Source organism: Pteronotus mesoamericanus, unplaced genomic scaffold (assembly GCF_021234165.1).
Source record: "Pteronotus mesoamericanus isolate MK-2021 breed Mesoamerican mustached bat unplaced genomic scaffold, CSHL_Meso_final scaffold_636, whole genome shotgun sequence".
In the NCBI taxonomy this organism is placed as follows: Eukaryota; Metazoa; Chordata; class Mammalia; order Chiroptera; family Mormoopidae; genus Pteronotus; species Pteronotus mesoamericanus.
Window position 1 is genome coordinate 2,556,697 of NW_026555324.1, and position 12,394 is coordinate 2,569,090.

The 12,394-nt window shown below is 44.1% G+C and overlaps 1 protein-coding gene across 5 annotated transcripts in view; it reads left to right on the forward strand.

Moving 5' to 3' along the window:
- Positions 1–318: 318 nt before the first annotated feature.
- ILF3 (interleukin enhancer binding factor 3) overlaps positions 319–12,394 on the forward strand; it is a 29,234-nt gene continuing 17,158 nt past the window's right edge. For all 5 annotated transcript variants that reach the window (XM_054562173.1, XM_054562175.1, XM_054562174.1 and 2 more), the window contains exons 1-3: positions 319–498; positions 11,091–11,187; positions 12,036–12,265. In XM_054562173.1, the coding sequence (XP_054418148.1) occupies positions 11,185–11,187; positions 12,036–12,265 (233 nt within the window). In that variant the 5' untranslated portion in view covers positions 319–498; positions 11,091–11,184. The remainder of the gene's footprint in view (positions 499–11,090; positions 11,188–12,035; positions 12,266–12,394) is intronic.

A 12,394-nucleotide genomic window follows, 5' to 3' on the forward strand; every position in this document is an offset into this window, starting at 1 on the left:
GGGGTCAAAACCGCCATTAAAAAAGAGCGTTGACGATATCACGTGATCCAGGTCAACAACTCGGCAAAGGGAAAGCGAAAGGTCCTTGTCACGTGGCCAAGGAGAACGCTGCATTTGCCACTATCACATGATCAAACAGAGGCGTCGAAAGGGGAGGGAACGTTCAGACGCCACCTGACGAGCACGCAACGGTTACGCTATTTGCCACGTGACTACAGCCCACTTCCCTCCCTCTTTGTTGCTCCCTCCCTCTCAAGCTGGGCCTGCGTCGAACGGCAACCTGACGGCGAAGGGGCGGGGCTCCGGGCGGTCACGTGGCTCCGCACCTCCCCGGCGCGCGCCCGCCCGCCCGCTCGCCCCCGGCTCCTCCTCCTCTTCTCGCCATTGCAGTTGGACTCAGCAACCCGGTGCGCACCGCGTGGCTTTTACGGGGAGATCCCGGCGGGTTGTGGCAGGAGGTCGGCGGCGGTTGCGGTCGGGGAAGGGGACGCCAACAAGGTAAGCTCCAATGTGGCGGCGGTCGGGCCCGCTCCCGCCTCTACCCCTCCCCCCCGCTTGTCCTCCCACTCAGCGCGGGCCCGGCTGGATAGTCGCGGTGACAAGGCTGGAGGCGCCCTGCGTTGCCTGCCTCTGACCGGTCCCCTTGCCGTGGCGCCTAGTTCATTCCTCCCTCGCCAGCCGTGCTCCCGCGCTTGGCCGTTACTCTCCCCCATTGTGCCGAAGAAACAAAATGGCGGCGTCGGCGGCGAGGGCCCGGTGCGCGCGCATCCGTCCTCCCCCCTCGCGGCCCCTCGTTCGGCGGCAGCGCCTCGCAGGGGGGGTGCGCGTTCACCGGGTTCTCGGCTGCAGCTTGCCCCGGGCCAGGCTTTTGTCTGTTGCGGCGTCCCGCGTGCGCGCGCGCACGTGCTGGGAACACACACCCCCCTCCAGTCTGGAGCATCTTGGCCCGCGCAGCAGGGGCGACCCTCCTCCTCCTCTTTGTCCCACTCCCGCCCCTGGTTCCTGGAGGGTCCCTGGTTCCAGGGGCGGGAAACGTGGCCTCCTTTGTCCTTACATGGCGCGGAGAGGCGGACCCCCTCCTCAGAACCCCATCCAAACGCGGATTACAGAGGAGTTTCATGGGATTCCCATATTCCTGGTCAGCCAGGCCTCCCCCAGATCAGGATACAAACTTGGGGGAGGGTTTAATAGTTCCCTTCCTTTAGTTCAGGTATTTCGTTGGCGTTGAATTTTTCCAGATTGGCTAGGGATTTGCATCCTTCCTCGCATGGTCATCTGGTGCGATGTTTGGGTGCGCTGTAATTGCAAGTTTGGGACCCAAACAGGAATGCTAAAAACCCTTTTCTACCTTATTTTCTCAGTAGAATGATAGAGTTCTTGGCGTAGCTCTTGATGTTGTGTCTGGGTTAATCCTCCGCTTGGATAAATTGTCTGGGGTGTTACAAGGAGCAGCTCAGTGCCTAAACTTGGTGAGAGTAAGCTATCTCTTCTAAATTCGAAATTGATTGCAAGTTGCTTGGGTTTCTGCTTAAGGAACATGATGGATCAGCAAGAAAGCATCCGTTTTCTGGATTCAGGTATTTCACATTGTGAATCTCTGTTTCTGATGGCTTAGGATTCTGCTTCCTGAAAAGTGGTCTGGTGGCATATTTGGGGTCCTTGGGGAAATACAAGGTGCCAACCCAAAGTTAGGACTCAAATTTAGGACTGTAGGCTCTCTCTTCCGCAGGTGTTTATGGTTGGGAGCCTCCACAGATTGCTCACAGTGCTGCCGCTATGCTTTGTATGTGATGCTTGTGGGATGTGTGGGATGTAGTGACAGCAGTGGCGCAGGCTGTGAATGAAGTGTGGGAACCAGAGGCTCATTCACAGCTGGAAAAGGAGAATAAAGGCTCTAGGGAACATGCAGGTGCTACTACGTCTGGTCCTGGGGTATTTGCCCCTGAGCTGCTTCTCGGCCACGTGGGCCCCTCCTGGTCCCTGTAGTCGGCGAACGGAACCTGCGGGCCCTAGTGTTGTTTGTAGCTTAATGGAGGTTGGCGATTACTGCCAGGCTTGGCCTTGCCCGCACTGGACACTTGACTTATCAGAGTCTCCTTACCCTCCAGGAGCCTGGGCAAGCCTGCGAATCACCTTTCTGGAGTGGTGCCTAGTCAGTAATACTGTGTTTTCTTGATTTGAACTCATTTAGTGCATATGTGCAAAAATTCCGTTAGTGTATACTTAAGAGGTTTTTTTGGAGAGTCATATTCGTTGAGGTGAGGAATCTAAGGCTGTTTCTAATTTAAAAAAAAAAAATTCTTCCTGTCAAAAAAGCCACATTGGCAAGAGCAGCTACCAATAGTCTGATGACACATATATGGTGCTCATTTTCATTTATGCTCCCCTGGTTAAGTTCTCCGGGTAGGGACAGGTGCAGTCAAGAGAGAAAAGAGCCTTCTATGAGTCTATAAGCCATTTCTTTTTGGGTGAACAGTAGGTAGTATCTTGTGTGTCTGTAGGCTTCAGCCAGATGTAGGGTTTGGAAACGTTCTCACTTCTGAAAAAGACTGTAGGGGTTTTCTTCAGGTTGGTCATCTCCCTCTTAATTATCTCTCTCATTCTCCCCAGTTCCTCCTGATTCTGCTTTTTACAGCTCAGAGGAATTACTCCTTTCCCCAACTTGGTTTTATACCTCCTCGAGGTTCACCTGCTACATTTTTGTCAGTAAGTTTATTAATCTTGTGTGATTTTAAAAGATAAGCATATATGGCCCACTAAATGCTGACATTTTTATCAAATCAGGCTTTGAACTTTCTCAGGAATATTGATTTTTCTAGGCTTTATATATGGAATGCTTTTCATTTTAGGAAAGTCCTAGGAGAGGAAGATTTGATTTTTGTTTCTAGGGGAAGGGTGTGGAATTAGAGGCGGATGGTGGTTTGACAGGAGCCTAGACACAGTTTGTTAGTGAAGTAACTGTCGGGGCCCTGAAGCGAGGGATAAGGTTGACTTCAGTTTTCTGTTGCGGCATTTGACATTTGCGTCTGAAACCCCTATCTTCCCTCTTTGCTTTGTTATGTAGAGTAAGTTGGTGCTACCTGTTTGCAGTGCTAGCAGCATTATAGAAATAATAATGAAAACTGGGAGAATGAGTGTTTGTTAGGGAATCTTATCAGTGTACTGATTTTTAAAAATTGCCTCTTCTCATATTTATGTTCTGTTAAACCCCTGTGAGATTTTTTTTCAAGACGGCACATTTTAAACAATCCCATAAGAAATTGCAGTTGGAAACTCAGAGAGACTTTTAAATGTCTTCTGTCTTCAGATGTCTTAAGAAAGAGATGTCCAGTTGAAATTTTTTTCTCTTCTCATTGAATGTCTATATAATGAAGAAATTGAAAATGTACACTGAGCCACACCAGCTACAACAAAAATGTAGCCACCAGTTTTAACAGGAGAACAAGTTTACTGTCTAAGGGCCATTATTTTTTTTTGTGGGCCATACATGATCACCAAGGATCACTTAGTCAAAAGGTGAATGTGCATCCTTTTATTGGGATGTGTAACTTGGATCCGTATTATTTTTATGCTGTTAGGTGATTAGTGAGAAATGATGCTATTAGCAGTTTGAGGTCCATGATGATTTTTTTTTTTAATCCTCACCTAAGGATGTGTTTATTAATTTAAGAGAGAGAGAAACATCAATGCAAGGAATACTAATTGGCTGCCCTCCCACACGTGCCCGACCGGAAATCAAACCCACCACCTTTTGGTGAGTGGGACAGTGCTCCAACCAACTGAGCCACCTGACCAGGGCAGGTCCCTGATAATTTTTATTTAACATTCCAAACAGCCTTCCCTCTTATTTTCAGTAGGACTCAGGTGAGAACTCAGGTGGGATAATCATTCAGGCCATTTGTTTTTCTGCTGCTTGCCTTTCAACTACTTTCATACTGAGTATGTTAAGTCTAAATGTCAACAATATGGAAATAACCAGCCCAGCCCGTGGCTCATAGCGACACCTAATAAATGTTTGTCCTGTGGGTGACCTGTGCAGAATGCTTGCGGGAGTGGAATAGTAGGTGTCCGATAAACAGAATTGAGGGCTGCTCAGTGAGAGCTCACTAGTGACCACAGCCTCACAGCAGATGAGTGAACTGAGTGGAGAAAAGGTGAACTCAGTCAATTTTGGTGAAGTTACTTGAGATTGTTTTCTAAAATGTAAGGCTTCAGCTCTGGAAAAACAACACTGAGGCAGTTTTTCATGAAACTAACAGGCAACTACCATGTGACCCAGCAATTTGACTCCTGTGCATTTATCCCAAAGAAATGAACCTATATATTCACACAATAACTAATGCACAAATGTTCTTAGCAGCTTTACTTGTAATAGCCAAGACCTGGAAACCACCCAGATGTTCTTTAGCTGGTGAATGGTTAAACAAAACAAGGTATATCCATACCATGGAATACTATTTAGCACTAAAAAAAGAACCAGTTGTTGATACAAACACAACTTGCATGAACCTTGAGGCAGTTATGCTGTATGAAGCAAGCCAGTCCTGAAAGGTTACATACTTTACAATTCGGTTGATACAGGTTTTTTGGAGTGCCAGAATTATGGAAGTGGTAAATGGATTAGTGGTTCTTTAGGGGCTAGGCATGGGGAACAGTTGGAAGGTGAATGTGACTGTATAGGGCAATAAGAGAGATCTCTGTGACAGCATTGGTCTCTATCTGACTATTGCAATGTCTCCTTTGCAAAAATGTAACCATTGGGGGAAACTGGCTTAAAGAATACACTTGACCTCTGTTATTTTTTACAATTGCAGGTGAAACTGGTTATCAGAAAATGAACAGTTTGCATTTAAAAAAAAATGCCCTTGTCCCCTAAAATAATTCACATTTGAGTGTTAATGTCCTTTGAGAGGAAGTCTGTCTTTTTAAGTGGCGGGAGCAGGGAGAGCACTTTTGGGAGAAGTCAAATTAAGTTGCATGCTACCTTTTAAAAAAATCCTCTGAGGCTTCCCCATGGGGGTAGAGTGCGGGTTGACCCTGACCCCCACAAGGTGGGGACAGTTTCCTCACCTGGCTTCTCTCACCTCCTTGCTGCCTGAAGAGCATATTGGAAAGAGGATTTGATAATTCCCACTTGGAGTTATGTTAAATCTTCTGCTATGATACTATGTCTTTTCACAGGCAGGTTTTTTAAATTTTATGTTTTTATTTTTAGAGGGGGGAGAAATACATGGATCTGTTGCCTCTTGTACCTACCCTACCTGGAAATTGAACCACCAAGCTTTGGCTTTGCTGGAGGATGCTTAACAAAGAGAGCCACACTGGGGCCAGGCAGATTTAAAAACATTTCTATTGGCTCATCCAAGGATAGTTGAAATTACTCCCATAACACATTATATTTGTAGTTTTACAATTGAAAAAGCATTTTTCCACAGTCACCTTCAGTTCTTGCTATTTGCAACTCTGAGGCAAGTGATTTGCTGGAGGTCCCACAGCTGATAGGTTGGAGAACCTAGGTGGGGCTTCTGTTTCTGAGACCTGTGGGTTCTCCACAGTGGAAGAGGGCCTGGGGTCCTGTGTCTCACAGACCTGTTGGAGTCCAAAAACATTTTGAGGAACAACCTGTATTTGCCAGCTTTTTATTTTGTCAGGGAAAATGTCTTGTTTATCTATGTTTTATTTATCTGAGAGAGACATCGATTGGTTATCTCCTGTACGTGCCCTGATTGGGGATTGAATCTGCAACCTAGGTGCGTACCCTGACTGTGAGTCAAACCTGCAGCCTTTTGGTGTACAGGACGACGCTCCAACCAACTGAGCCACCTGGCCAGGGCAAGGAAAAAGGATGTTTTAACACTGAAATATAGGAAGAAAATTAGGCTTAAAGGATGGCTTTTTACATTGAAAATATTTGTGAAAATCTTTGTCCCTTGTTTTACACCTCTCTATGGGCCAGTAAAAACACTGTTGCAGACAAAACACGGAACTATTGCATTAGCCTTCAGACTTTTGTTGGGCTTAAATTCTCAGAGTGGCTTCCATCACCACATGTCAGATTGGCATCTTCTGCCTGGGTGGCTTTGTCAAATTTATTACTCTATTTATTGAATTTATTGGGGTGGTGTTGGTTAATAAAATTATGTTTCAGGTGTACAGTTCCGTAATACATGACCTGTATATTGTGTTGTATGTTCACTACCTCAAATAAAATTATTTTCTATGTATCCTTGATGTGATTCTAAACGTTTAAGGAATTAAAGAATAGCATGTTTTTATTATCTTACTTCACAACCCACATAGGATAGTTTCAGTGGTCAGGAAAACCAGGAGCTGGGTTGGGTCCTTGTACATTTCAAAGTCTAATTCAGTCTGTTTAGGACCAACATCCGCTTCAAGACAATTTTGCGCAGTCCCTGGGATAGCTGAAAGGTTTTGTGAAATACTCTGGAAGTGGCGTGGGGGTCCACCCGGGAAGAAGGATGGGGCCATACCTGTTAGGGTGTTAACCACACTGGCTCATTCTACAAACAGTTGTTGATCCATACATGCTAACTTGGACATGTTTCTTTCCCAACAGCAAGTACCATGAAGGTCATATTCTAATCAGTGAGAGTTCAGAAAAATGGTGATTGCATTGCAAGTATAATGTTTTGTGGTTTAAACTTCTGTAACTGCTTGCCATAAGTGGGCTGGTTTTAGGAATAGAAGAAAGAAGCTTGATTCCATTGTGTTCAAAACATCCCTAACTGGCCCTGGCTGGGTAGCTCAGTTGGTTAGAGCACCTTCTGGATACGCCAAGTTGCAGGTTTGATCCCTGGTCAGGGCACATATGAGAATCGACCAATGAATGCATAAATAAGTGGAATGACAAGTCAGTGTTTTTTCTCTCTGTTTTCCTTTCTCTCTCTAAAATCAATAAATAAAATTTAAAAAAATAAATAAAACATTCCAAACCACACAGAGGTCATATTTAAAATCCTGGTCCTTCACTCTGCTCATTCTTTCTTTGGGTTTCTTTTCACAGAGGCTGGGCTAGTAAAAATTAGGCTTCACTTGTGCCCAGGTTGGAACCATAAAGAAGGTTGCTGCAGCAGCTTTGTTCAGCCTTTCACAGCTTTTCTTTTTCTTTTTTTCTTTTTTTTTTTTTTTAGATTTTTATTTACTTTTAGAGAGAGTAGGAGAGTGAAAGATCCACATGTGAGAAAAACACCAATCAGTTGCCGTGCATGACCAGGCCCACAACCCAGGCATGTGCCTTGACAGGGAATCTCAACTGGCGACCCTTCGAGCCATGCCACCCAGGGCTCACAGCTTTTTTTAAAGTTGGATTGGTAACCCTGGCTGGTGAGGCTCCGTGGATTGAATGATGGCCAGTGAACCAAAAGGTCACTGGTTCGATTCCAGGTCGGGGTACATGCCTGGGTTGCAGGCCAGGTGTGAGAGGCAACCAATTGATGTTTCCCCCTCATCCCCTCTCTCTAAACATTGATATTTCTCTATTTTTCTCCCTCCCTTCCCCTCTCTCTAAAAACAAAATCTTTTTTTTTAGCCCTGGCCCGTGTGGTTCAGTGGATTGAGCGCTGCAGGCCCAGTCGGGGCACACGCCTGGGTTGTGGGCCAGGTCCCCATTAGGGGGTGCACGAGAGGCCACCACACATTGATGTTTCTCTCCCTCTCTTTTCCTCTGCCTAAAAATAAAATCTTTTCAGAAATCTCTTTAAAAAACAAAGTTATTTTTAAGGTGCAGTGGAGTATTGGGTATAGATGGGTGTTGTGAGTTTTTTGGTAGTGATATTCCTCGCTAAAAATGTTTTTAAAGGTTTCTGCTCATCTAGAAGACCCCTGTGTCCATTAATGAGATGGGTTCCATGTTATTCAAGACCGTAGCAACTGGCTTCTGAGAGGCTGGCTTGGATGACAAATCTGGGCTCACACTGAGACAAGTGGTGCCAGTTTTGTTGTCCTGCAAAGGAATGTTTACTCCAGTTTTTAAGTGTTTTAGTTCAGATAATTAATGCTCTTACTCGCTTTGTCCACCTGAATCGAAGCATCGTGTCCAAGGCCTGGTCTAAGGGAGGAGAAGGCCTGGGGTAAATGGACTGCAGGTGGGCCAAGCGTGGTGCTCAGAGCCAGCCACAGCCCGGTGAATCCTGTAAGGGGTCCTTTCTAGGGCCTGCCTCTCGAAGCAGAGGAGGATCAAATAAGGCAGCCTGCTGGAGCAGAGGCACACTCAGGTTCGTGAAGTTTTAAACAGTGAGGTGGAGACAACAGATGGAAACCTACCTGCAGGCCCTTTGCTGAGGAGGGGTGCGGTTTTTTTTTTTTTTGACACAATGAATATTTTCTTTCCCCAGTGAGAAGAGGGGAGTCTTAAGCTGCTTATATTTGTCACATGGCTTTTTTAGTAGTGATTCCCTGCATCACCTGTGGGCGAAATTAGAGTGCCCTTTTTAAACAATTTTCAAAATATGGATTTGGAATGTAGACATGTCCAAAGGTGGCAAGTTATTATTGTTTTTAAGTATCATTATAGATTTATGGATTTGTATAAATGTAACATGCTGAATCAATTTTAGTTACATATTTGAAACATCATGAAAATTAAACGTACATAAGAGGTGACACAGTTTTACAGTGAATATCTACCTGTATACACGCCCTAGATTCTGCCATTGACATTTGACTAATGTTTCGTGCATCTGTCTACCCATCTGTTACGTTCATCTTTCAGTCCACTTTATATTTATTTTGAGTTTCAAAGTAAGCAGAAAGTTCAGCCCTCCCTCGGAATATTAACTAGAGTCCAGTGTTTATTTGCAGTTCTTTTTGCTTTTGGAGCAATGCACAGGTCTTGAGTATACCATTCAGTGAATTCTGACCACTGCATACACCAAACACCTACCAAGATGTGGACCACGATCAACACCCCAGAAAGCCCCCTTGGGCCACTTTCCAGGTGTTCCCTGTCACCATTCCCCAGAGGCAACCATTGTTCTGAATTTTTTCTCATCTATTTTGACTGTTCTAGAACTTCATTTAGGCGGAAGTGGTGTTACTACTTTTTAATACTCAGATTCCCCAGACGTAGCCAGTGGGAGCCCTTACAAGTGGACAGGCCTGCATTAGCCTCCAAGTGCTTTCTTGTTCTCTGACGCTGCACTGTGACCCAGGCTAACCTGGTACAGTTTCTGTACCAGGTGCTGAATCAGCCACTTCTCCCAGGAGCTCTTAAGTAGGTTTTAGATGATAGACAATATCAGTCCTACAAAGCCCTGGATAAAAAGGTCTGATCCACTCAGAACTTTTTTTGTTAAAGCTGTGTTATTTTTAAAGTCTCTTCATTTGTTATTTGTGGTAGAGGAGGGATATGAGATGAATAGGTGGTAGGTGTACAGTGAAGCATTTGCTCCTGCACCACTTCAGGTTTAGAGGGAAGGAGTTTGTCCTTCAAGGTGTGCTAGCTGGCCAGGTCCGAGGGAATGGGACTTGTGGGCTGTGTCCATCACCGTCACGGCAGCTAGCCCATGGCCTGGCACAGAGAAGGTGTACACTGAATACGTGTTGAATAAATAAATATGCTTTTAAACATCAGCCTTTGTTAATCAGATTGATGAGATTCCAGCATAGATATGACCAGGACTGGTGGGTGTTAAACATGGGTGCTCACCATTAGGCTGTGATTTTTTTCCCTGTTGGCCTTTTTCTTCCTTCCTCTTTTTTTTTTTTTTTTTTTTTTTAGATTTATTTCTTTTCAGAGAGAGGAAGAGGGAGAAAGAGTAGGAGAGAAACATCAATTGGTTGCCTCTCGCATATCCCCAACTGGGGACTGGTTTGCAGGCTGCTGCTCAGTCCACTGAGCCACACCAGCCAGTGGGTTTTCTTTTTTAAATTGATTTGAGAGAGAGAAACATTGATTTATTGTGTCACTTGGTTATGTATTCCTTGGTTGATTTCTTGTATGTGTGCTTACAGGGGATAGAACCAGCAACTTTGGTGTATCTGAACCACACTCTAACCAACTGAGTTGTCTGGTCAGGGCAGAACCTTTAAATTTTCAATTCCACTGCTAGGTAGTTGTGACACATTGTGGGAGTTCTTGTTTTGGCCGGTCATGTCAGTGTTTATTCTAAAAAGGGGTGAGCCTGCAACCTTGGCCAGTGACTGGCTTAGATGGACGGAACTAGCTGTTAGGTGGTTGCATGCAATGGGTATATTCATGAGTCCCATATTGTGCTGATGGTTTTTGTTGTTGCCGTTGTTGTTGTGTACTCGTTTGGAAGATTTCGGTGTGGACCAGACTGTTCACAGAGTGGGGGTTCAGTAGGTTGTAGTCAGCATGTTATATGGAGTCCAAAATCATAGCCGTGTTTGCTCTAAAGACTTCAGCTGTCTCATCCTCTGCGGAGATGTGTGCATGTGGTGCGGGGGTCACATCCACCTGATGTTTTTCAGAAGGTTCCTGTGTTTCCAGTGTGTAGGGTCCTTTTAGAGCCCTGTGTCTCATGCTTTTCTCTTTCTGCTTTTCATTACTTTTAAGGACCAGAGCTCCTTTCTCCTCTTTTCCTTCTTCAAACATCCAGATACTATTGAACATTCCTACCTTTACCAGTTTCTGGAGCCCTGTTATTATTTTGTTTATATTTGTATGATTTGGCATACTTTACATGAGAAACGATGAAGGTTGCCCTGACCAGGTGGTTCAGTTGTTGGGAGCATTGTCCCGTACACGAAAAGGTTGCAGGTTTGATTTCTGGTTGAGTACATACTCGAGGCAACCAATCGATGTTTCTCTCTCAGGTGATTGCACCCTCAGATGAGGACTAAAAAAGAAGAAATGATGAAGATACAAAAAAGTAAAAATGATCTGTGTGTGGGCCCTGAAGTGAGAGTTGATTTCTAGAAACCAGCTGTTTTCATTTTTAGGGAACTTTATAATTAGCTGTACCTTGGCAGAGCAGTGGTTACTTGGAAGTGAAGATGTGTCCTGCAGTGATAACAGGGCTCCTTAATGGGACAGCACTGCTGTCTTGCTGCTAAAATTTAATCATCTATGAAATATTTGAACCTAAAAAGATTTTCTGATCTTATAGATAGCTGAAGTATTGATAACACCAAGGAAATCTGTCACAATTTGAAAAGATAAGCAAAATTTGATTTCCAGACACTACAGAAAAAGAAGTAAAAATGGTAAGAAAGTTTTTCTTTAATCATGGGTCTATTTATTTGTGTACAAATACATTTGTAGTATTGCCTCAAAATATTTGATCATATAATTTTTAGACTTGAATTATACTACATAGTGTAACAATTCAAATAATACAGAAATGTATAAAGTAAATGCTCCCTTCCCCCACTGTCTAGAGAAAGAACAACTGTTAATGTTTAGTTGTCCTTTTCTGAGTGTTTATATACAGGGGTGGCCATAAGTAAGCATACAGCTGTGCGTATGTGAAACACAGAGTTTGTTCTTGTATTATTTATTATTTGTATTACAACTGTAAGCCTACTTTTGTCCGCCCTGTACAGTAGTCCCTCCCTGTCCGTGGCTTTGCATTCTGTGGTTTCAGTTACCTGTTATCAGCCACAGTTCAAAAATATTATCTGGAAAATTCCAAAAACAAACAATTCAAAGTCACCTCATTTAATCTCATCACATCACAAGAAGTCGAGGAAGGGTGAGTACAGTACAATGAGGTATTTTGAGAGAGAGAGAAATGCCACATTTATATTAACTTTTGTTATAGTGTATTTTTTGTAATTATCCTATTTTACTAACTTCTTACTGTGCTTGATTTATAAATTAAACTTTATCATAGGTAGATATGCATAGGGAAAAAACAGCATATAGGTGGTTCAGAATTATCCATAGTTTCAGGTATCCATAGGGATCTTGGAATATAACTGCTGCAGCTAAGGCGGGGACTGCTGTAATCTTATTTTCACAGGAATTAGTTACAAGTTTTGCAGCTGAAAAGATAAGCAGTGGGTTGCTTGGTCTTTTCACATTGTTCTTAACTGAGTTTTCGCATTTCCAGCGTCCATTGCGAATTTTTGTGAATGATGATCGCCACGTGATGGCAAAGCATTCTTCCGTTTATCCAACCCAAGAGGAACTGGAGGCAGTCCAGAACATGGTGTCCCACACAGAACGGGCTCTCAAAGCTGTGTCCGACTGGATTGATGAGCAAGAGAAAGGAAGTGGTGAGCATGCCGAGTCTGAGAACTTGGACATGCCCCCGGAGGACGAGACCAAAGAAGGGGCCGGGTAAGGTTGAGGTTTTGTGGGTTTTATCTTTCTAGGGATACTGCCTAGTGTAGAGCTGAGCATTTCCTTTTCTAAAGAAACTCCAGCCTTTCTGAGTTCTGGTCAGACTGATTTTTCTCATGTAGCATT